This window comes from Parasteatoda tepidariorum, chromosome 3, assembly GCF_982258835.1.
Source record: "Parasteatoda tepidariorum strain Cologne lab strain chromosome 3, Ptep-v5.0, whole genome shotgun sequence".
Lineage (NCBI taxonomy): Eukaryota > Metazoa > Arthropoda > Arachnida > Araneae > Theridiidae > Parasteatoda > Parasteatoda tepidariorum.
The window spans coordinates 42,559,825-42,584,856 of NC_141757.1; the positions used below are offsets into that span (position 1 = coordinate 42,559,825).

Here is a 25,032-nt window from a genome sequence, read left to right on the forward strand (position 1 = left end):
TGAATTTTAATAATTCCTGAAATATTAAGCGAAATGATGCTTAGTTTTTGCATCTCATTCATATCAGTAATCATATCATCAGCATAAACAAAAACAAAACAAAAAAAAAACACTTAACGTCTAGCACAAATTTATAGGATGATTTCTGTTTCTTATTCAAAGTTTGAAAAAATTATTTTTATATTCAACTTTCCCCACAAGTTTTATTGAGTTTTAAAAGTTTAATCTGTGCCTGTGTTTTTTATCTTTAGCTGTTAAGTATGGACCTGGTGAGTATTTGAAAATATATTATTATGTTCGTAATTATATATGGTGAGTAGAAACCCATAGTTATGTATACCTACAAAAATGTATTCTTTAACAAAACAAACAATTCAAATTTTTTAAGTATTAAATAACAGAAAAAGCATGAAGAAATTATAAATTCTTTTCATTACAACTGTTTACGATGTACCTGATTTTTAAAAATAGTATTTTACTAAAATTTTATATTTTTTACTTAGTTTCTATTTTTGTTTCTTTAGCAAAAATAATTGTTTTTAATGCTTATTAACTTATAATTAGTAACTAAATTCAGCTATATTAATTGATATTTGCAATATTTTCATAGCTAAAATTTAGTATTGTATGTTATCATTTTTTAATAATATTTTTGAAATTTTAGGTTTTGTAAGAAGTAAGACATTTTTCACTTATTATGTAAATAATTTAAAGATTTTTATTTATATGAAATCTGATCTCGTAAAATAACACCATTTGGAAAATACTTTATTTTGAATTATACTGTGTGCATAAAAATTTGTTTTTGGCGCGCTTTTCATCCCTGTAAAAAATGCAGTAGGTTTTAAAACTGGAATTAATCATAGTAACAGTGACTGAACAGTACTATATGTTTTCAATAATTATTTTATTTTTAAAATTGTTTTATTATGTTGTTTTATTATTTTTATAATTATTGCTTTGCTGGAATTAGTTAGCCTGTTCTTGGATTTTAAATTATAAAAATGAAAACTGTTTTAAATTAAAAATGTCATAGTTTCAGCATTCTCAGACTAAATTTCAGTGCAGATTATCAAATACATGTACTTCATGTGTATTGTTTGTCTCCAATTTTAAAAACATAAAAATTTAATTCTACCCAATGATTCACTCCTATAACGAAAGTTGTTCAAATGATTCACTGTAAAAAATGGATACTCAAATATCACGAAACTGAATTGACGAAACCTTTTCCTTGTATAAGCTCCAAGCGAAAATTTTGTCAAAGTGACGAAATAACTATCACGTCTTCGGAAACACAATTTTTGTCAAAATTAAAGAATTATTTCTTTATTTTATTACTCCCCCCACCAATAAAAAAACAAATAAAACTAAAGTGTCCAATGTATCTACCTTTTCTACCAAATATTTTAACTTGGGCACTATGTAAATGGCGCTACACACCATGGATAGATTGGACTAAGAGATGATTTACCCTAATTCCCGAAGAGAAATTCGAACCTCAGATTTTTCTGGTACGAGGCCAAATTCTTGACCACCACACATATGGTCGGCTTAAATCGCTACTTAATTTTTTTATTGTATAATCTTTATTCTAGTTTCGTCATTCTAGTTAACTTTTCCTCACAATGCACTATGATGAAATTTCGAATTGAGGAAACTTTTTCGTCATGCATTTGAGAATTTACGTTTCGTCATAAAACACGTCATTTTGTGATGGAATGATTTTCAAAATTAACTAAATATGGTTCAAGAAGTGCTGAATTACTAAAAGTGAGACTTTTATTTCTATTTCCCTTGATTTCTGCATTGTGTTCAAAATTACAAGACTACGGAGTTGAACATTAGCAATAGCTGACCCAAAATTGGGCCAGCTGTTCAACACCGGTTATAATATAAAATAAAATAACAGATTCAGTTTGGATAAAAAACTAGTTTTCTACTATTTATGTCTCAATACGATAGCTGAATTTCCATTTTCTTTCAAGTTTTATCTTTCTTTAAAAAAAATCAAATAATATACCAGCTATTAGACTTATACTTAAATGAGTCCATGAAAATGCTATTTAACTTTTTGAACTTTTAGCGTTTAACTGCTTTTGTAACGTTAAAGGTTAAATTTTTCTTTTAATTTCGTTTTATTTTTTTTCTTCTTCAAATTACAGTGTGTTTTTAAAAACAGATTATTTATAACTCTTTTTATTTTAACATTATTTTCGTATGATCAATACTTCATCTGAATTTAAAATGCATATTTTTCCACACAGCAAGGGTAATACTTAGTAAGTATAAATTTCATTTTTAGCTGAAAATTAATTGGTTGAGTTAATTTAAAATTTGTTTTATTGCATATTTATTTAAGTTTATAAGCTTCAAAAACAAGCGCTTAAAGTTATAAGCTATCTTTTCCTATGATTTCTTAGAATATGATGTATATGAATAATATTTCTACGATATCATTTTCTTAGAAGTTCAAAGTTCTTTTGATCTTTAGATTGCCCAAATTCAATATACTGCAAACCCGCATGTCTAGTATAATATTATACATTGCATATTGAATTAAAAGCATTTAGTAATTGGAATAAAGATAAAAAAGCTGATTAGAGGTCTTGCTTGTTGGATAAACAAGCACATTTACCGGAGATGTTTAGAAAAAGTTGTCGAAAAACATCTTTTGAAATAATTTTCCATTTTTTTGCAGAGCTTTTTGAATTACATTATATTATGGGAATGTACAAAATTTTCTTTGTGGCATAAAAAATCGAATTTGCATGCATTTATTATGAAATGAATAGTATGAACGTGTATTAAGTTTGTCCTCAGATTTCACCATGTTCTGTCACCAAATTTTGAAACTTTTATTTAACTAGAGTTTTGACTGTCATTTCCATTTTTTTAATTGTTTTGCGATTAATTTTAAAATTTTCTGAGAATAAATTGTTTGCTTCTTCTAAGAAGATTGTGTTACTCATTTCTTCTTTTTGTTTGACTGACTTTTAAAGTTTATTAATGATTATTAATGTTTTTATTTTTTTTTACACCTAGTATAAACTAGATTGCATCAAAAACACTATCAAATACATTAAAGCAATGAAATATTTTTAAGATAAACATTAATAATTAATTATAAATCTGGTATTAATAGCATAGTTATGCATAATAATTTTATAATTAATAATAAATATAAATAAAAAAAGGAAAGTCATTTTAGCAATATAAAATTTCAAGTGAAATTACTTAAATTATTAAACTACTTTTTTCTTTCAGATGCTCCAGTTGGATTATCAGCTTTTCCATTTTTTGGATAGATAGAAATAAAAGGTAATCAGTTTGGAAGAAAAATAACACTGGTACTTTTTTCAAGCGTCATTATATTTAGTATTTTTACAGAAAACTTAAATTTGTTTATAATTATGTAGTTGATGAATAATATTTTTTTGATTGTTTTAATGCTTTTTGTGTAAATATTGCTTTGGTTTTGATTTTCTCATTCTACTTTATTATTCTATGTGTAACAGTTCTTTTAAGTAATAAATATCACTTAAAGATATAAAAAAATAAGAAGAAAAAAACACAATCAGTTCATAGAAAGTAGTATTGACGATTAAAAAAAATAATTCATTGTAAAAAACATTCGTTCAGATTTTACCTTTTCGTGGTTTTTTAGCACAATTCTTCCGTTGATATTTGGATACTATATGCAATTTTTCTTTTCAGTTAACAAAAATAATAATTCTTACATAAAATCTAGTATTTGGTGATTCGTTTAAGGCAAATTTATTTAAACTACATCATAAATAGTAATTATTTTTAAAAACATTTTATAAAATGCTTGATCAGGATAAGGATAGTAGTCCTTAAAACTCTTAAGCAATATTATCACTCATTAAACAGTAAACTGTCGCTTTTTTTCGAGTGCTTGTAGGTATAGCATGGAATATTGTTTTGGAGGTACGTATTTCATGCATTCTGAGAACGAGGACAGCTCCTTTTATTCTTTGTAGTTTAAGGAAAGTAACGATATATGGTGGTATAGCTGGTGCTAAGGTATAGATGGTATCCTGGATCTTTTGAATAATGTAAAATGCTTTATATACTACCAAATTTACTTCTCCAGATTTATTTCTCAAGATCTATTTCTCAAAGACGCCTCACATAACCTCATTAGCACGAGTCATAGTCCAAGTCTCACCTGCATACCGTAAAGTTGATGTTACCTCACTTAGACTCAGCAGATTCTTTGCTTTCCTTTGGATTATATTTGATTTTGTACATTTTCTAATTGCATTAAGTTAGATATTGACTTTCATTATTACTCTTTGAGTATCTGTAGTAATGCCATTATTGTTGTTGATTTCAGAGCCCGAGCGCGTTAAGCTATTTACAGGTTCAAATTTATATTCTCAGATTTCCATATCAGATTCTTCAGATTAAGGCTCAGGCTTTTTCAAGAGAAATAGGAGTCAATTTCAATTCTTAAGGGGATCTCACAAAAGAGTTCACATGATAAGCAAGGGCAAGCAATAATATTAATTCGTTAAAGATGTTCCCTCTCGTATTGATGTCAGTCTCCTATTGCTTTTTCTAATACAAAATTGAAAAAGGACTTGTCGGACACATTTGTTTATTTAATTGAGATTATTTTGTATTTTGACACTAATTTTAGTTTTATTCAGTGCAATACATATTACTCCAAATATTTTTTTCAGGTATCTAATATTCTCTCATAACTGTTATGAAAGCATTTCTATTCTATTGATTCACAAGTAGTTTTGAAGTTGACGGGAAGATGATGAGTGTCGAAGCTAAATTACTTTGTTTTTTTCCAATAACTGTAGAATGTAAAAAAATTGCTCTTTTGTGCACCTTCTCTTTCTTAATACTCTTAGACATTCTCCAAATGTATTTTCCACGAGTACATAATTTTTAATATTAGGACTGATTTTTTCATGTAAATAAGTTGCTGTAAAATATATAATTAAATATATAATTAAGTATAAAAGATATTCTTATGTATAAACTGAAACGAAATTTCTTATGTTATTTTGTTCATGTTTACATTTGAGAAAAATGAATTATTTAAAATTATATTAATGCATAGTTTAAAAAATAAATTTTATTTTATTTTTTATAAATATAAACTTTATTTTTTATAAATATATATTTTTTATGTATTTTTTATGTTTACTAAACGTATTTTTTCAGGTCTCTCAACTTCAGCTGCTTCATTTTATTTTGAGATCATGTAATATTTGAAAGTAGATTTATATTTCAAGATAGTTATCAAATAAAGTGTTTTTGCTGAGATGATTGTTTTATTTATTCCATTTGTGAAAGAGAAGAAATCAAAACCGAAATATGAAGATATCGAAACCAAATATAAATTAATAAATATATTTTTAATTCCTTCTTTATTACTAAGAAAATAAAGAATAAATTTGACAAAAAAACGGTGTTATATCTGACTATCACCTATGCTTTTTAATTATACGCCGTTGAAAAATTATCCCCAAGAAAAATTGGTCATTGCGGGTAATGTACTTTTAAAATTGTATGTAATGATTGAATTTTAAAATTGTTACGTATTACAAAATTCTAGAACTTATTTTGGTATTATGTAGATGTTTAATGACTTAAATTCTGTTCAGAATGTCAATGAAATTTAAAAGTGGAATTAAAAACCTAAGACATTTCACAAAATTATCTTGGCATTCATAATTATTCCTGAATAGAATATTTTGCTTGACCAAATCCTCTTGAGATGGGATTTTAAATAAGTCCCTTGATAAACATTAAAAAGCAGTAAACTATTAATTATATTATAAATATTAATGAATCAATACTTGAATTATTACCAAAAAATCTTTTTTATTAGTTTCTGTGCTCTACGAACAAAAAAAATCTGGCATTAAGGTTAATGCTGTATTTTTATCTACTGTGCAATAAAGATATCTAGAAATTTTGAATCTTTAAATTCTGATGAAATAGTTAAAGAAGAAACAATATATAGTGCATTTCATAATTTTGATTACCTTTAATCACGATAACACCAATAATCAAAACTATGATATGCTGCAATTCTGATTTTGAGTAGTTGATTATTTTTATCTATAAATGCAATCGATTAATTTTTTCCAACTCTGTTTATAGTCAGTACCCATATATTTATTAAGACTGTTTCATTGACCGTTGAAATCCAATCATTATATCAAACGTTTCCACTGTTCTCTGTTTCTTTTTATATTGCGTGCTGCATAATAAAAATGCTATTTTTTAAAAAAATGTATTCTACAATCAGGTTTAAATGTAGTACTTTAATATTTAAGAGTTTTAGTGTTTAACTTGTCGTGATAGTTTTTGGATATTAAAACTAAAAATTTTAAAAACTCCTCCGCGGAATTTCCCAGGCTGTGGCGTGTGTGGCATTTTAGTCGTATTCTTGGCCATAGATTGCGCCACTGTAAAAAAACAGGAAACGCGCCCTCTACCATAAAAATTTGCTTGATTTCAAGATGAATTGCTAGTATTTTCAAGTGGCATACATAACAACAACTTCAACCAAATTTCCCTAGCTGCGCAACAGCATTTGATACGTCGTTAAAAGTTTGTACTCATTGTTTAACATTGTGAACGTGTATTTCAAGCTGTCATTTTTCGTTAACGCGCATCTTGAGCTTTGTAAATTTTTGTAAACACTCTTTGTCAAATTTCGTGCTATTTTCCAAATTTAAAAGTACTCCGAAGAAAAGCGGTATTCAATTAAGTATCTAACGATTATTTTCTGTTTAAAATTTAAGAGGACATCACCTGTACTATTTTATATTTGTATCATGCCTTATGGGAGGTACTAATATTAAAAAAAAATTTTTTTTTTCAAATATTTGGAAAAAATTGAAAAAAAATATTAAAATTTAAAGCGCTATTAACATTTTTATTAAAATGACCTCAGTATAGTACAGTTGTCGCTCACTGCGTAAGTCAAAATCGATCAATAAAAAACTAAACCATGCATAATATGGTTTAATACACTTAATAAATGAAAATAATGCATGAAGATAATGTACGTAAAAATCATTAAAAATGCTATTTTCATATATCTTTACACCTGTCTTAACTCCTTAACAATCAGTTAATTTTCAAGAAAACGGTCATAAAAGTGCCTATTTCGCCAAATACACGTATTTGATTAGTGCTGGTATCTAGTTTAAAATAAACTAACTATTTACAATTACCTTAAAATTGTCCTGGTACTGATATCTGTTGCGCCAAATGAGAAATAAAATGTTTTCCGGGCAAAAGAAATGAATTAGTTTTATTCTTATAGGCGCATTACTACTGAACACTCCAGCCCGGAAATATCACGGGAGCGAGAAATAATGAGCAAAACCTCTCCCCGTCATTTGCACGGGAGCGAGAAGGAAGGGGTTAACTAGATTTTTTCTCTCGAAACTCCATGTTTTTACAGCAACAAGATTTAAAAATTTGTAAAAATGCTGTAACATGAAAACAAACATTCTGAAAATACCTCGAACAAATTATCGTCAGCCAATGAGAAATAGAGACAATGTTAAATGACATCAGTATACTACGTTTAGTTGATGAAACCGTTAATTTCCTATGTTCAAAAAATGTAATATGTTCATTGAGTTTGAAATCAATGAATAATTAAAGTCCGAATAATGGTATTTCTCATATATTTAAAATTAGCAATGTGAAGTATCCTTGGTATTTAGTTTGGTTGTGTTTCCATGATTAGTTTATTTTTTATGAGTTATAAAAATTTGTTGTAATTTGTAATTTTTTATCCTGCTTATAATGTAATTAGTAAAAATTCTATTTTTATAATGCGACTACAATACATTCAAAGTTTTAAACATTACTCTCTGTTAGGCATCAAAATAATTTTTTTTTTTAAATTTCGGTGTCAAAAAATTTGCTTAAAACCAAATGTTTCTTTTTTGGAATATTAGCGTTGTAAGGGCTATATTTTTTGATTTCAAGCGATTCATTGAATTATGTTGCGTCATCTTTTCAATTTGTGTAATTACACTTATTCAAGATAAATAATGATTTTGAATTAAAAAAAAGAGAAATGGGTGATTGTTTTTATGTGGTGGGGGAGTATTGTGAAGTAACTTCCACTATGATTATCAAACATCAATTCAGCAGTATATAAGACATGTTAAATCCATTCTATCTGTAGAGAAGTAATTAGCTTTGGATAAAATTTATATGATAAACAGTTATGAGCAATAATAAATAAAGTATAGTTGTACAAGCAACGATAATAACAAAAGTAGATTGTTATTATAGGTATATATACAAAATTAGAAGAATAATCAAAAAGAGAAATGAAAACATTAGTTTTAGTGTTCCTCGTTACTAGGAAATACTGGACTGGCAGCGTTGAGTTGTAATAGGCAAGCCACAACGCCTGTCACATGAAAATTTTTAACAAATCTCTGATACTCTCGTACCAGGATTTTCATTCAGTTTCTCTCTCCAAGCTACAGTTTTTTCTTTTCTTTAACAGCATTTGTACCCTATTTTTTGTCAAAATATAGAAGTTCAAAAAAGTTATATGTAACAGAGGGTCTCATAAATGTTGTGACAAACTTCAAGTAAATATATTTGCATAGTAAATTTCAGTATAATTAATATTTGAATTGCCTTATAAACCACAAAAAAGCCACTAATAGAGTGTCATAAATACTCTACGAATCATTATAATTGAGCTCTAGTAGTACTCATTTTTTAATTTCAGAAACAGTAATCAGCTCAAAACTTATGAAAATTTAAGCTTGAATACAACTCATGGGGACTTACATAGGGACAAAAACATGCGTTGCATTATGAACGTGAAATGCACGAAATTTCCTACAGCAGAAATATCTAAGAATAATAATGTGGTTGAGTATTTGCTTTTAGTTTGAATTGTAAATGAGCAAGTTAAATTAAAATATAACTTGTTTTACAAATCAAACGAAATCTAAATTAATTGGATTTAAATAAACAAATCATAAAATGTTCATAATTCTCATAATATAATATAATGAAACTAATATCCTAATAATATAATATAATAATACTATAATTATATATCTCATAAACAAAATTATCGTTTTTTAAAAATAAAAAAATCAGATTTTAAGATAAAAACAACGATGGATGAGAGGACATTATGTTGGTTGCGAATTGAAGTGAGCAGGGAAGGGAGCTTCCTAGTTTGTTAAATTATCTAAAAGCTCCATAAATAGATTTTGCAACTTATATTCGCGAGTTACGGAATATCTGAAATACTGAAAAAACATAAATCTAATTATGAGAAGTTAGTGGAGCATTAAAAGCATCATGAAAAATACCCTTTATTCCTGGTTATAATAGTTGGATACTTAATAATTAAGTTGAGCAAACTCGTAAAATAGTATTATTTCGTTTAATAACATTAGGTCAGGCAATAAATTGTTATCTGAATTATGATTTATGTAACCAACTGTGACACGGTAATAAAAAATTTCAATTACAGTACGTTTCAAAAGGAATATTTCAGTTTCTGAAACAAAAGACTCTTCTTATTTTATCAATCATCATTTCTATCAATTTCAATATTTATTAATTATTGTATTCACTTATAATAATTTATTATCACATTTATTCTCAAATAAGTGTTTCAAAAATATGAAATGATGTATTATCCATAATATTACAGTTTTAATAAACTAAAGCAGTAGCGAGCCTATTAACTGAATTTAGCACACAGTTTTAATAACAATTTCTGGGAGTAATAGTACATTTTGTTCTTTTCTTTTTTGTATTTAATGTGCTCTAACTCTGCTTCCAGAACCATCGACTCTATCATGCTTTTATAGTTTTTATAACATACTTAAATCAATTAGTAACTGAAGCTATGTTTGCTTATGAATTATATTTCTGAGAATTTTTTCTTCGTTATAGACTGTACAATCTCGATTGTATTTAATCTCTGACATTTTGCTGCCTCTCTAAATCAACCACTTTGTTTTGGCTAAGCATTTAGTTATTTTTAATTTTAGGTATATCTTGTTGAAAGTTTCAGGTTTGGATGGATAACTTTTATTTAGTTATAGCCTGATTATTATTAATATTTTTGTATTGCTAGCTGTTCGTGAATCCTTCACTCCAAACATCCTTCATTTTAAACAAGTGTTAACCTTTTTATAAATACTACTGTAACATTATAGATAATACATATTTTCCAACTTTTAAAATGTCTTTAATAATTTCTTTAAAAATTCTCTCTAAATAAAACATTCATTGATTTATACATACAATAATGCCTCTTCACAAAACTCATATGTAAGAGAGAAAATGACCATTATTACGATAATTATTCTTCTCCAAATGCTGGAATAAAAATATCTCCATCATAACCCATTATACATTACTGTACTTATTTTACCACGATAATTTCGCAAGAAATCGTCATTTTGAAAGTCAAAATTAATTTAAGAAAAGCACATATACTGTTTCTAAATTAAATACTGAGTCTTTAGATACTTCTTTTAACGTATTGCCTAAATCAGCTGAAACATATTTGCTACTAAGCTGATAAAATCATCCCTCAAAAAAATTGGCGCATAAAACTTTGATGAGTAACGAACCGTTATAAGACATTAACGGATGTTATTTCAAGTGTTCTTCAAACACGATTTAGTTTTAATGTGAAAACGGTGTCGCTTCCAGTAATAACCAAATTCAGATGCGTGTCATTGTTTATGAAATTTCTATAATTGTAAAAACAATTTAATCATGTCAGGAAATTGAACGCATTACCTGGTCATAAAAGAAAACTTTTGTGTTTAAATGTTTTTGCGCAATATCCAAGCCTTAACTGAATGTTTAGAATGAAATTTTTTTGTTGATTTTATTCAAATCAACTTAATTTACATTTCGATAAGCCCAGTAATGTCAATAACACAGTCGTTTTCTATCCTCACAGCAATAACTGGTACAAAATTTAAAGAAATGTCTCAAATTATGCATCTGATATTTTGTTTAATGGTTGGAGTTTTAAGAAATTTGTGTATTACAGTTGGAGTTCTTGCAGCTTGTAAGTAACTTACAGTATGCTTTTCACTTCAGTTTCAGTAATATAGAAATATTTCATAAATTTGACTTTGATCTGATTTAAATTACCTCTCCTAGATATATATGTTTGGCATAATTTGAATGAATTAAGTTCATTTAAATAATGAATTTTGTTAAATTTTACTAAATATATTAATTTTATTTTTTAACATATTTGGCATGAGAAGTGGATATGAAAATAGCGTTATACTTGAAGGTATTAACTTATTTAATATATACTTAAAGTTATTATTATTTATCAATCGAATTTTTCTCAAAGAATCACAATACATAATTACATACCTGACGTATAAGAAAATAAATATTTTAATAAAGAATAAAAGAAGATTAAAGAAAAGGTATAATAAAATAATAAAATAAAATGAAATAATAGAAATTGCTTTAATAAAGATTTATAAATAGTCTAAAGTATGCATTTAAATTGCTCTTAAAGGCACTTCATTACTATAATTTAATTAATTTAGGCTATTTTAATGAAATTTAAATTATTGAAGACTCAGTAAGCGATAAACTCAATGTTTGGTAGTTTGGTCAAGCTGCGTAAGAAGATTAAAAATTTTCTTACTAAAAAAGGCGAAATTAACACATTTATAAATTTGCTTTGGAGGTAATATTTTTAAAAATGAAAACTCTTTATTTTAGCAATTTGGACGTTTGGGATTCATTTTGGTAAGCATTTATTTTATCAGAGCTTGATATTGGGAGTCTTATAGCTACTAAAGCAGTTTAAGATTGTACCTTTAATGTAAATTTAAATGCTTTACATTTCAAAAAGTGAAACTTAAAAATAATACGCTCAATATCAAAATAATTCGCTCCAAGGAAATCCGTATTTACAAAAAAATAATCTTATGATGAAATTTTGTTAAAATGCTCTGATATCATTTTAGAATATATTAAGGAGAAAATATTATAATTAACTGCGTTTATTTTGTCTGAATAAATTCGCTTTTGTTGTTATTTTTGTTGTTTTCCTACTTGATCGGCAGTAACATCTAAATCAAGTCTATGAACTCATGCAAATTTGAATTAAGAAGAACTATTTCAGGATTGGAGAACAGTTGGCTCTTCTGTCAAACAATGTTGGTCAAAATATGAGCAGGGGCGACTAGAATAAGTCAAATTGCACTTTGATCCTCATATATGGTGTCGAACTCCTCGAAGGTGTCCACCACGAAACCTTGCAAGAGCCACCTATGCGCATCTTCTGTCTTCTCTAACAAGAGCAGTGCCAAGTCGCCTATTGCAATTATTCCGTTAATGAACAAGGGACATTATCCAGAAAGACTTTTTCCCGTGAAGCTATTTCCGAGAAAGCAATGCATCCATCAACTATAGAATCTACACGATTGCCCTCCTTCATTAAGAAGAACTATTTCAGGATTGGAGGACAGTTAGCTCTTCTGTCTAACAATGTAGGTCAAAATATGAGCAGGGGCGACTAGAATAAGTCAAATTGCACTTTGATCCTGATATATGGTGTCGAACTCGAAGCTGTCCACCACGAAACCTTGCAAGAGCCACCTATGCGCATCTTCTGTCTTCTCTAACAAGAGCAGTGCCAAGTCGCCTATTGCAATTATTCCGTTAATGAACAAGGGACATTATCCAGAAAGACTTTTTCCCGTGAAGCTATTTCCGAGAAAGCAATGCATCCATCAACTATAGAATCTACACGATTGCCCTCCTTCATTAAGAAGAACTATTTCAGGATTGGAGGACAGTTAGCTCTTCTGTCTAACAATGTAGGTCAAAATATGAGCAGGGGCGACTAGAATAAGTCAAATTGCACTTTGATCCTGATATATGGTGTCGAACTCGAAGCTGTCCACCACGAAACCTTGCAAGAGCCACCTATGCGCATCTTCTGTCTTCTCTAACAAGAGCAGTGCCAAGTTGCCTATTGCAATTATTCCGTTAAGGAACAAGGGACATTATCCAGAAAGACTTTTACCCGTGAAGCTATTTCCGAGAAAGTAATACATCCATCAACTATGGAATCTACACGATTGCCCTCCTTCATTAAGAAGAACTATTTCAGGATTGGAGAACAGTTGGCTCTTCTGTCTAACAATGTAGGTCAAAATATGAGCAGGAGCGACTAGAATAAGTCAAATTGCACTTTGATCCACCTATATGGTGTCGAACTCGAAGGCGTCCACCACGAAACCTTGCAAGAGCCACCTATGCACATCTTATGTCTTCTCTAACAAGAGCAGTGCCAAGTCGCCTACTGCAATTATTCCGTTAATGAACAACATCCGAGAAAGTAATGCATCCATCAATTATAGAATCTATAAGATTGCCCTTCTAAGATTGCCTAGTCCACCTGCAGTCTCATTACCACAAATATTCACGTGTAGATAGATTTTACTATCGCCGCTCAAGCATTTTAAATACCGGACAGTATTGAAATTCGATTCGTCACCCTGCTTTAGCCATTCAGACAAAAGCTGATTTGATCTTTGAATATCCAGATATCTATATTGACATGCGTCTGTTAATTTCACTTTATTCATTGAACTAGCTAATTATAATTTAAATTGAACCTATATATCTGTTAAATAAATTAAATTAATGGAATTAATTGATTTTTATGTTTTGGAATCACATTATGTAACCATTTAATTTATTATGAGAAAAAATAGCCAGTTAGTTTAAATTTTTTTTAAATTGTTGTAATCTTATTTTTACAAGAAAATAATTTTCACTAATGATGCGTTTGATTAATTATCTAATTAACTAATAAATATACTTATATTATTTTTTTAAGGTCCTGGCGTTGGTGTGGATGGTAATCAGGAACAATATTCTTTAAAATATTTTGAACATCATACATGGGCCAATATATAGCCCTGGAAACCTTATTAATGTTAATTAAAATTTTGGTAGATATGTAACGATTACAAATAAACATTTTTTCGATAAATATTTCATGTAACTTTTCATGGCACACATTTTAGATTCTTAAGCTACATTTATCATTCAAGATTCATCTTTAATTATTCCTCACACAATTGTTAATTATTTCAGAAATTATTTTTTTACTTATTGGGAGTAAATTAGTTTCTACTTTAAATCAAAACATCTTTTTTTCAAATTTTTTTTACCAATCATGAAATTCAAAATGGAATCTATTTTTTACTTTAGTTAATATTAGCTTTCCTTCAAGAGAACATTATGTAATGAGTTCAATAACCGATAATGTAATTGTAACTTTTTAATTGAATACAATGAATTACGCTTTTTTTTGTAACATATGTTATTCTAAAAATTTAATTTTTATGAACTCTTTACCTGTATTTTTGCTTGTTTTCTAGTTGAAGTTCTTTTTTCAGACCTGAATTTACTTTTCATCGATGCTTCTTTTTCAGGATCTTTAAGTTTGCTTCAACTAGGTAAATTGAAATATTTAAATTTTCCGTCATATTTAATGCATTCCAATATGCTTTCCTTGAGTTTGTGGTGCAAAAAAGGGTTATATGTATTCAGAGTAATATTTTCACAATACTATTAAATAACACTCAAATACATATCACAATCAGAAATCCACTGGACATTTTTTTTCCACACAGAAAAAATTTTCAGATAAAATTAGCGTAAAAAGTTCTGGGGCAAAATAAATCTGATATACTATAATTTTTAAAGTAATATTTATTTAATCTCTGTAATTAAATAACTAATACTATAGAAGGTATTGCATAAAATTTTAAGATAAAATATATTTTACTGTAAAATAGATTTTACGGATACAGCACTCAGGATGCTAGTGTTTTTTACCATAATTTTATTCGATGTATTTTACAGTGCTGTTAGACGTGAATGCAATGCTGAATTCTGAAAATTTGTGCTTAATGATCTAGACTAGTAAATAACACTCAGATACATATCACAATCAGAAATCCACAGGACATTTTTTTTCTACACAGAAAAAAAAATCAGATAAAATTAGCGTCAAAAGTTCTGGGGCAAAATAAATCTGATATACTTTAATTTTTAAAGTAATATTTATTTAATCTCTGTGATTAAATAATTAATACTGTAGAAGTTACTGTATAAAATTTTAAGGTAAAATATATTTTACAGTAAAATAGATTTTACGAATACAGCACTCAGGATGCTAGTGTTTTTTACCATAATTTTATTCGATGTATTTCGCAGTGTTGTTAGACTTGAATGCAATGCTGAGTACTGAAAATTTGTGATTAATGATCTAGACTATTAAATAACACTGAGATACATATCACAATCAGAAATCCACAGGACAATTTTTTTTCTGCGCACTAAAAAGTTCATAATAAAATTACAGTGAAAAGTTTTGGCACTCTGAGTATCACTACTTCTTACCGTGAAATCCCACTTTAGTCATTAAAATTTACAGGGCAAGATAAATCTGATATACTATAATGTTTAGAGTAATATTTAATAAGTATGAGCTTATTTACAGATCCATTCATTAATTTGGAAATCAAATTCATTTAAATATGAAATATACCAGATTCAAAAGAGCAGTCAGAAAGCATATATGTGTAGATATTATTTTAAAATAAAATTATGAAATCACAAATTAATTTGATGCGTAGTTTGTATTAAAGGCAGTTTATGATTTTATGCGTCGTATCTCACTCTTATCTTATTTTCATTTGCTGGTTTAGGGAGTCTGCTTGGTGGAATAGGTAACATAAATTAGTTTTACATTATTGTTAGGTTAAAATTTTTATCAATGGAGAACTTTAATATTAATATTTTTAATTCACTTTTCAGGAAAATTTAACTCCTTCGATCAAGGTAATTTTCTACCTTTTAAATTAATTGTTAGAAATGTTTCAATCACAATTTCGGTGAGTTAAAAAGTAAGTAAAATTGTTCCTTTTTCTGCAGTTTAGAATTTTTTTATAACTTAATTGAAATGGTAGTTCAAATAAAATAATTAATTGATTTTATTAAACTGTGATTGCTAAAAGGTATAATATTTAAATTCATAAAAATGATTTAAAACTTTAATATACAGGGAATATTTTGCATGATTTGGGTAAGTATATCATGTTTTAAACATAAAATTGCATTTTATGAAATAATTGTTTACCAGCTGTTCTGTTGAGAAATAGAAGTATAAGTAGCACACTCATCATGAAAATATTGACTGTAGGCAGAAACTGATTATTCAAACTATTAAAATTATCTTTCTGATTCATGTTAGTAAACACCTCGAAGACTGGTCTCAATTCTTTCTTTTTTTTAGAAAAATGTATAATAAAATAAGAATAAGAAAACATAAATTAATCAATGTTTCTTACAATTGCTCAAGAGATGACTATTCCTTTTCTAAGTTGAACTTCATTACACTTTTTTCATCTTTGTTTGCACTGTTAATATATAATTTTCAAAATCCTTAGATGTTGGTAAATATTATTGTTTTCTGTGGCCTGCACAAATTTTATTTGTTTCACTATACTTTAAATTTTTTTTTTAAAAATTAAAATTAAAGATTATTAAAAAAGAAAAATAAATGTATTTAATAAAATTTCAAACACAATTAGCAATAAAAAGAAAATTAACAATGACATTCACAGAAACATGAAGTTTATGTCCTACATCTACAGGTGTAGGACATAATAAAAGGAACACCTGTGCATAGCGGTACTATGAACAGGTGTTCCTATTATTTTGTCCCATACCTGTATATAAGCTGTGTGTAATTTTGGTTTGCCAGAACAGAATTATGTTTTATCACCTAAATTTAGAAACTTATAGTAACAGTTAGTAAAGAAAACTAATTTCTCAAAGAATCTTTACTCATTTTTTACTCAGCTGGACATTAGAAGAAATTACATTTGTCTTCAAAAAATAGCATAGACAATTTTTGTGATAGTGATTAGTGAAAATGTAATAAACATGCCATCACATGATGAATGAATAGTAAATTAATTGACTCTACATCTTTAAAGTTTTTTAAAGCTTAAAGACCAAAATAATGAAAAATGTGTTCGGGAATAAAGGAAACTCGAAAGAAACTTGAGATTTATGATATGTATATGGACAGGGTGATTATAATTAAAGTTAAGATTGTAAAAATCTAAAACTTTAAAACTACTCGTCAAAATGACCTAGTATTTTAGCAGAACAATCGTAAGGCGATGAAATTATGCTTGGTCATGAAAAAAGTTCAAAAATTTGCCGATAGATGGCAGGGTTCTGTCAAAGAAAACACAAAAAATGGATTCGTTACACACAGAGATATTGTTAGCCAAAAGGAAACAATAGAGTTTAGGGGTTAACTAAAAATTTATTAGCGAAAAGACAAGAGTACGGGTTTACGGCAACAACAAAAGATAATGTCAAAAAAAGGAGAGAAAAAAGAATAAAAGAGTTACATGGAACAAACATCTTACTGATGATTAAGGCATAAGTTGTGTGATGTGCCCTACACCTTGTTCCGCTTCTGGGTGGAAGGGCACAACGGCATGCTTTACAACAGATCAGAGAGTATCTGTACTGATACAATGGATTGACTTCAAGTCAGTTAGATTTTCAATATGCTCTAAACATCAACATTCTTCAGGATCCATTGTTGGAAAATGACGGCTTATGATTCTATCATTTTCAAAATGAGCACTCAGCAGCTGCTTTTGGAGTAGAAATGTGATGAAGAGAGCCATCCTGCATGAATATTGTGCGATCCGCACATGTTTCTGAAGTGCTGGATGGATGGATATGGTTACCCAAAAGTGCTTCATACCACCTGTCAGTGAAAGGACCCGCAGGAATAATGGACCGACTAAAAACGCTGCCGTTATTCCGCACCACACAGTGACCTTTTCAGAGTGAAGAGGTGATGGCCGTAGCTGGAACAGAATCTCGGTTGCCGTATCTGCAATGTTGCGTAATTACAAAACCTTGCGATTGGAAGTAGGCTTCGTCAGAATGCATCATGGCCATTTGTTGTCAACTTCTATCCGGGCAATCAATCATACTGCAAAATATGCGAGAGCTTTCCGGTCAGCAGGTAGCAACTGCTGAACACGAGTTATCTTGTACGTGTAACAGCTCAAGATTTTCCTTAGGATTTTACCCACCATGATGATCGACATATCCAGCATTCCCCGTGCACTCATGATTTCAGCTCTCTTCCTCTACCCAGATCCTACCTGAATTATAGATTCCTCTACCCTGTTTCAGGACAAATGTAAAAGTCTTTAGCAATAATTTTTTCGCAGATCATTTGTGGTTATAGACCCAATTTTATAGATTTTAATGTCCGAAACTTCCTCATAACTGTAAGTTCACACTCATCATTCCTATAAAAATGCTTCACTAACTAACATAACACTAACATTAACAAGTTCAAGAACATGTTAAAGCATAGCTTGCGATACATAGTGTTTAAAAATATAGTGTGAATGTATTTTTACGTGTATTTACATATTTCTGTCAAGTTCGTGCTTTTTGACAAGCTTTCATCCTAATTAAAGCATTCTCACTTATTTATTTTTCTTTTTGTAGGACAGATGAATGCGCCCAATTCCAATGAACAAAAATTTCATCTTCCAGGTAAAATTACACTTTATTTTATAATTCAGAAAACAATTTATGTTTGTTGATTTTGTTTATGAATATAGCAATAGAAAGAAAATACATATTTTAAAATTTTAAATCTAAATATCGGCAGAGTGTAAATTGATTGCAGATTTATTTTTGTTGAAAGCTGCAACTTCCGTAAAAATTCTCAAACCCGAATTTTGATTTTCTTTACAAAGAATAAATGAATATCTATACCCTTTTAAATTTTAAGCATGTTGAAATATAGAGGAAACAGTCCTTTCCTTTTATCTGCAACAACGGAACTTAATGTATTTGCAATTGCTATTTAAAATAAATTACTCTCTCCAAAAAGCAATATAATTAAAATAATATCAAAACATATTAAAATTATTCAATTAATATATTATCAAACACTGTAAACTTGTTATTTTTAATATAGATTTGAAGAAGATTATAGGTAACGTATCGCATGCTTTCAAGATAATTTTTTTCACAATTATAGGCATATTGAGCTGTTTATTCTCTGTTAAAAATAAATAATTATGACACCCAACCAAATAAAGAACATGTTTCAGAGAAACACCATAGTAAAATGTTAATTTTTAAAAAGAAAAATCATACAATCATAAATTTTACCATATCATTATAAATTTGTAATTAATCATTATAATTAGATAATAAAGTTTTCACAAACAAAATTTATTTCAGTACACGGTTAAAATCAGAGAAAATGTGCTTAGGACATCTCGAAGACAGATGCTGGAACACTGTAACTTAACAAATTTTAGACATCGATTGAAAGCAGATCTAAAAGAAACAGAGGAATCACCATTAGTTGGTTTTTGTTACGTCATCAACAATAAAAATTCAAAATTATATCCATCTCTAATGTGCATCTCTTATACATGTGCCTGTTGGAATGTTTTGCATATTGAACTGAAAATAAAAAGTTACAGTCAAAAGTACCAGAATATGGTAAAATTTACCATATTTCTGGCTCTATGGAAACACCAAAGAGCTCAGTAATTTTTATAGAACCACTATGGCAACGAATTTGATAAAATTAGAAATTAAATATGGTTATTCAATCTATGAAAAAAATTGGTAAATGCAGTAAAATATGTTAGTTTTATCATGATACATTAAAGTGTGGCATAAAAGCCATTTTTTTGGTTAAGTTTAATTTTGAGTTTTGTGTTTTTTACTAAATGTGTAGTAATCAGAATATAATTTTGAAAACCAGAATTTCCTGTAACCATATGAAAGTAAAAATTACCAAATAAATGGTACAAAGGAACAATGAACTTATATTTTGGTTTTATCAACCAGAATTATATATTTTTTTACTGAGAATTTCATCAAAATACAGTAGGTAAGTTTTGCCAGAATTTTTTTCTCCGAATGGTGAACTAATCATGGGTTATATGGAAAGATACATTATGATTGAAAACAGATAGTTAACGAAAATAGTCTCCATTACTTTAGATGAAATCTATTTGAAGTAAAATTATTACTAATTTATAATATTTTGTATTCAGTGTTTATTTGAGATATAATATTTTATCCTTACAATATTCCATTTAGGTATAGATTAAGATAATAATTTCATGATATTAGGCAAAGTACACTAATGAAAAAAAAATTTACACTTGATACATAATTTTATCTTCTCTTTTAGAAAATTTCAGCCACCCAATCAAGCAAGGTACGAAATATAATTAGTTAAAAAAAACAGTACAGGATATTATTCCCTGCATTTAGTTACAACATTTACGTAAGCATATAAAATGAAAGGGAATTTGCAATTTTAAATACTTTTTTTTACTAAAACTCTCTCACAATTCATCCAAGTGAAATTTAATGTTTCATCTAACAAAACTAATCATTTTAAGGAAAAAAACTTTTTTTTCCACATTCCAAAATATAAAATTTTTAGCTTTTCTATTACCATACTAAGGAACTTTAAAATATTTTTTTCTCCAAAATATAAGATTTTTTTAATCGTTATTCTAGTTATAATCTCTAGAATATAAATATGAATTGGTAAAACCTCATTCCTGTAAGGCAATTAAACTTTGAACGAGCAGAAATTTTTTCACTTAGTACATAATCTAAATTTTATCATCAATTCAAATTATGAATGTGAATCAAAAGTCTTTTCCTTAATGTTTATTAATACCAATTTCTTATCCCACGAATATGAAAGTATAAAGAAAAGTAGATTCTGTTTGCGTATCTCTTTACATTGAACCACTGAAACAATTAATAAAATCATCCAATTTATGTTCCTTAGATTACTGTTAAATATAGACGTTTAATTACTGTTAAAATTAGAAAAAGTTAAAATGTAGACGTTTTTCTAAGCATAAATGTGAAAGACGTTTACATTTTGCAAATTTTTGAATCAAATATTTGTCTTAAATTTAGTCTCCAATCTTCTTTACGTTTTATTTTCGTATCTGACCAGATATATTATAATCACGTGACTTTCGTCCAGATATATTCATTAATATGGTTTCATTTATTAAACAAATTATAAAGTTAAGTATAAAATCATAATAAAATGCAGTTTTCAAGTGAATGCATTGTTTATTTTAAAAGGAGTTGCTTTTTTTTGTATACATACCATTTCCTTAAAATAATACACAGAAGTTGGTAGCCTGTATAATTAGAAAGACATTTAAAAATTAATTATTAATGAATTAATAAATTTAAGAAGATTTTCTTCATTGTTTTCGGGAGAAGTTTCTAAGTATGTATGATATAAATTGATAAATTTTCGAAACATAAAATTTTAACTTTTCAATGATTAATCAATTGACTAAATATATAGAAATACACTGTTAATGCACCTCTTTTCCATTGAATAACGTAGGGGGAACCATAGTAGTAACAAAATACTTTTATAAAGGAAAAAAAGAAGTTAAAAAGCAATAAAATACGTGCCTTATGCTTAAAGCTGTAAAAAAATTCTATTTTTAAGAAATAAAAACTAATTTAGCAAGATTTAATTATTCCTCAATCTATTATTTAAATTCTGAAGATTTTATTTTACATTATTTTACAAAATATAATATTTTTATTTTTCCTTCAATTTATTTATGCAAGGAAAGGTATTATTTTATAACAGAGGAAAAATATACAATTTTTATTTTACTCTTCTGGACGAAAAACAACGATCAACGAAACGAAATAGATATCAACGAAAACACTAATGAACTATTTTAAGAATGCTTAAGAAATCGGACAAAATTTTAAACTCAATAAAATTTAATTCTTTTGGATGAAAATAATTTCATTATGTAAGAGGTCAAACGAAATTGGGAAAGAAGGAGTAAGTTTTAAGTCAGAATATTTAGAAAAAACACAATTTCATGTTTTTCACTTCTTTTCTTTTAGAATTAAAACTTGGAAATATGAATGGCAGTGAGTATTATACATATATAAGGAAATAAACAAAAAATGCATTTAATTGGTAATCAAATAAATGAAAAATAAATGAATAAAAATTTATTAAATAAAACTATTAATAAAAATCTGCTTAAAATTAATTTTTTTATCAATTAAAGTATTATGTAAAATAATTTTGAATTTTTTTAATTATAACCTATCAGATTTAGAAAAAACTCCACATTCTTTGTTCAAACATTTCAAATTTACATCAGAATAGGGAAATTAAACTACGTTTTTTTAAGGAATAAAAATATTTAAACTCATAATTAATTCTTAAGCATAATTTAAAAGCAATTCATAGTTCTAAAATTCAAAGGAACACTTCAATTAATTTACTTTAGGTTAACTGGAAAGTTATAACAGGTAGTGTCACCAAACATAGAAGGGATTAATTCACGTGGTATTACAGAAAATATTTTCAGTTATTTTTAGACGCAAAAGTTTGCGTGACATATTGCTTAAGCGAGCACCAATATCTTTAACAGTATAAGTACCAATTAGATTTGGAAATTAATCACGAAATTTTCTATACTTAAACAGACACACAATACGCTATTAATTTATAATTATGACATTATTTTTTAATTCTGAAACTCTGTTGGCTTAATTCTATAAATCACTAATGAATAATAATGTAAGTAATAATTTTCATTTAAGCTAGTTAAATTATAATTCATGTTTTTACTATTCCTATTTTTTACTATTAGAGAAAAAAACGCACTGTTTAATTGTATTATTAAAGAGTTAAAATTTAGTGTATGTAAAAACAATTATTGAACCATGTTTTGTTTAGGGAAAAGAAAATACATAAGTAAGATTGTTTTTAATTTTACTTTTTACCAATGATTGTTAAAGTTTGTTTAAGAGTTAGACAACAGCAGTCAATTTAAAAATGTGTATCACACTATTTTTCACGTTTTCTTTTTTTTTTTTGCTAGAAAATTTAATAGCTCTAAATCTCAATCAATAAAAAAAATTTGAATTAGAAAAATAGCTTACTCGTACTCAGAAGATTGCTTCGTTATTGAAACGCAATATTAGAATTTTGAGCTATAATACGGTACAAACTTGTTCTCCATCCATCATACGGTACAAACTCCATCGCGTGTGAGTTAATCTCATTTAAATAGTTTTCCCCTGAAAAGAATTTGCATTCTCAGATAAAATATTATCTTTGCATTTTGTTAAATATGTCAAGACTAGAACTCAAATGTCAAATTATCAAATCAGTCATTTTGATACTCAATTCATTAAAAAAAATATATAATAACGTTATTCAAGGAGATTCATGTGAAAAAGTTACAACTATACTATGTACTTTCTTTTCAGAAAAGAAAATAATTGTATGAAGAAATTTGGAATGATGAACCTTAAAAAAGGAAAAAAATATTGTAAGAGTGGCATTGTATTTAAGTTTAAACGTATCATGAATTAAAAAAAAGAGCTTCATGTTCTTTATACCAATACCTTAGTACTATCTGTAATAAAGGTATTTTATTTTTTGTCTGCCATATTATTTTAAGGTTGCATCAAAACATGGATGGCGTTTTATTTTGGGATTTTGTTAATTTTCAGATTTTTAATTGTATCTTTAACATTACCTTTATATCTGCAAATTGATGATGTCCAATAAACAGACAGACTTTTAATTAATATGGAGATTTCGCATTTTTGTGTTACACTCAGTAAGAGTTGACGTAATCGCGCAAGCGGTCATAATTTTGATTATAAAAATATCTAATTTGCGTGAATGAAAATAATGGATTTTGCAAAACCCTGCAACTTATAAAAGCTTATTTAATGGAACGTCTTCTTAACTGTGACAAAAAAATTAAAACAAACATTTACAATGGATGCGTCATTATAGAAGTAAAATTTTTCCCAACTAGATTGTGTAACTAAATTCTCCATAATTTTAAATAACGAAAAAATATTTAATTTTCTAGTTAGTCAATCAATAGTTTGCAATAAAACTGATAAAAAAATATTTTTTTAGTAAATCAACAATGTGTTGTAGAATTACACGTTTCATTTTAACATTTTGTTATAACAAAGTTTTGATTAACATTTCGTTTTTTGTGATCTGTTATATATCCATTTTGTTGATTCGAAGAAGAGCATAATCAGAAAAAAACATTCTACAGCTATGAAAAGAGTGGTAGCAGCTTTATAAAATCACACCAATAAGACAAAAAGATATAAAGAATCTAGAAAAAAATACACGAACACACACATGTAAAGTTGCTTTAAAAATTACGTACGGGAGTGTGCGGAATCTAACGTAAATTTGCGAAATCTGCCTAATGTCTTACATAGAGAAAGAAAATCTCATCACTTAAAAGTCTATATTTTAAGATGATTTTCTTTTTGAATGCGAATTGGAAAAACTATTCAGTTGAATTTTAATTGATTATTAAAAAGAAAATTTTCTGTTATGAAATATAGTGATAGTACATTAAAATGACCGCAATTTTGAGTTCTGGTGATTATGTCTCCAGAGAGTGAAGTGTATTGTACCCTGGGACATGTTACAGGGTAACACTAATGCAAAAATTTGAATTTCGAAATTTTCATGAGCAAAATTTTAAATTTCAATATATCCTGCTAAAATCAAATATTTTCTAACCAGTTACAATTTAAACACATAAAATGTTACTTTCCATACGTATACTTTAGTTTACTGTATAATAATAATATTTTTTAAAATTTGCAATCTAATTACCCATTTTTTGCAGCGGGTAGGAAATAAAAAAGCAAATAACCAATAAATCGGTATTAATCAAGATAATGAAAGCATGCATGCACAAAACTAAAACACCTCTTTCGAAGCCCATAACATTAAAGTAAAGATTAAATATATTCAGTGACATTTATCAAGATGTAATTCCTCGTAGCCAACTCTTAAACCCC

At 27.5% G+C, this 25,032-nt stretch overlaps 1 protein-coding gene and 1 long non-coding RNA gene across 4 annotated transcripts; both read left to right on the forward strand.

Moving 5' to 3' along the window:
* The first annotated feature begins 701 nt into the window (after positions 1-701).
* LOC107444697 (uncharacterized) lies at positions 702-5,305 on the forward strand. Its single transcript, XR_001584165.3, has 3 exons — positions 702-2,282; positions 3,268-3,321; positions 5,206-5,305. It is a non-coding gene; the product is annotated as an uncharacterized LOC107444697 (long non-coding RNA).
* A 5,319-nt stretch (positions 5,306-10,624) lies between these two features.
* Positions 10,625-23,624, forward strand: LOC122269302 (uncharacterized). Of its 3 annotated transcripts, XM_043041648.3 has the most exons (14): positions 10,628-10,987; positions 11,072-11,089; positions 11,770-11,796; positions 13,901-13,921; positions 14,502-14,525; positions 15,783-15,803; positions 15,892-15,915; positions 16,139-16,159; positions 18,631-18,678; positions 19,109-19,126; positions 20,348-20,374; positions 22,069-22,095; positions 22,916-22,933; positions 23,452-23,624. In XM_043041648.3, the coding sequence occupies exons 1-14, from the start codon at positions 10,945-10,947 to the stop codon at positions 23,469-23,471; spliced, it is 357 nt and encodes a 118-aa protein (XP_042897582.1). In that variant the 5' UTR covers positions 10,628-10,944; the 3' UTR covers positions 23,472-23,624. The 3 variants fall into 3 exon arrangements, with proteins under 3 accessions (XP_042897580.2, XP_042897581.2, XP_042897582.1); XM_043041646.3 differs by having other exon boundaries at positions 10,625-11,089; XM_043041647.3 differs by lacking the exon at positions 22,916-22,933 and having other exon boundaries at positions 10,626-11,089.
* The last annotated feature ends 1,408 nt before the right edge of the window (positions 23,625-25,032 follow it).

Coding starts and splice junctions, on each gene's coding strand:
- LOC122269302 (XM_043041646.3), top strand. CDS start 10,945: ATGTCAATAACACAGTCGTTTTCTATCCTCACAGCAATAACTGGTACA. Junction 11,797..13,900: donor GACGTTTGGGATTCATTTTG/GTAAGCATTTAT, acceptor TATTTTTTTAAG/GTCCTGGCGTTGGTGTGGAT. Junction 14,526..15,782: donor TTTAAGTTTGCTTCAACTAG/GTAAATTGAAAT, acceptor TTGCTGGTTTAG/GGAGTCTGCTTGGTGGAATA.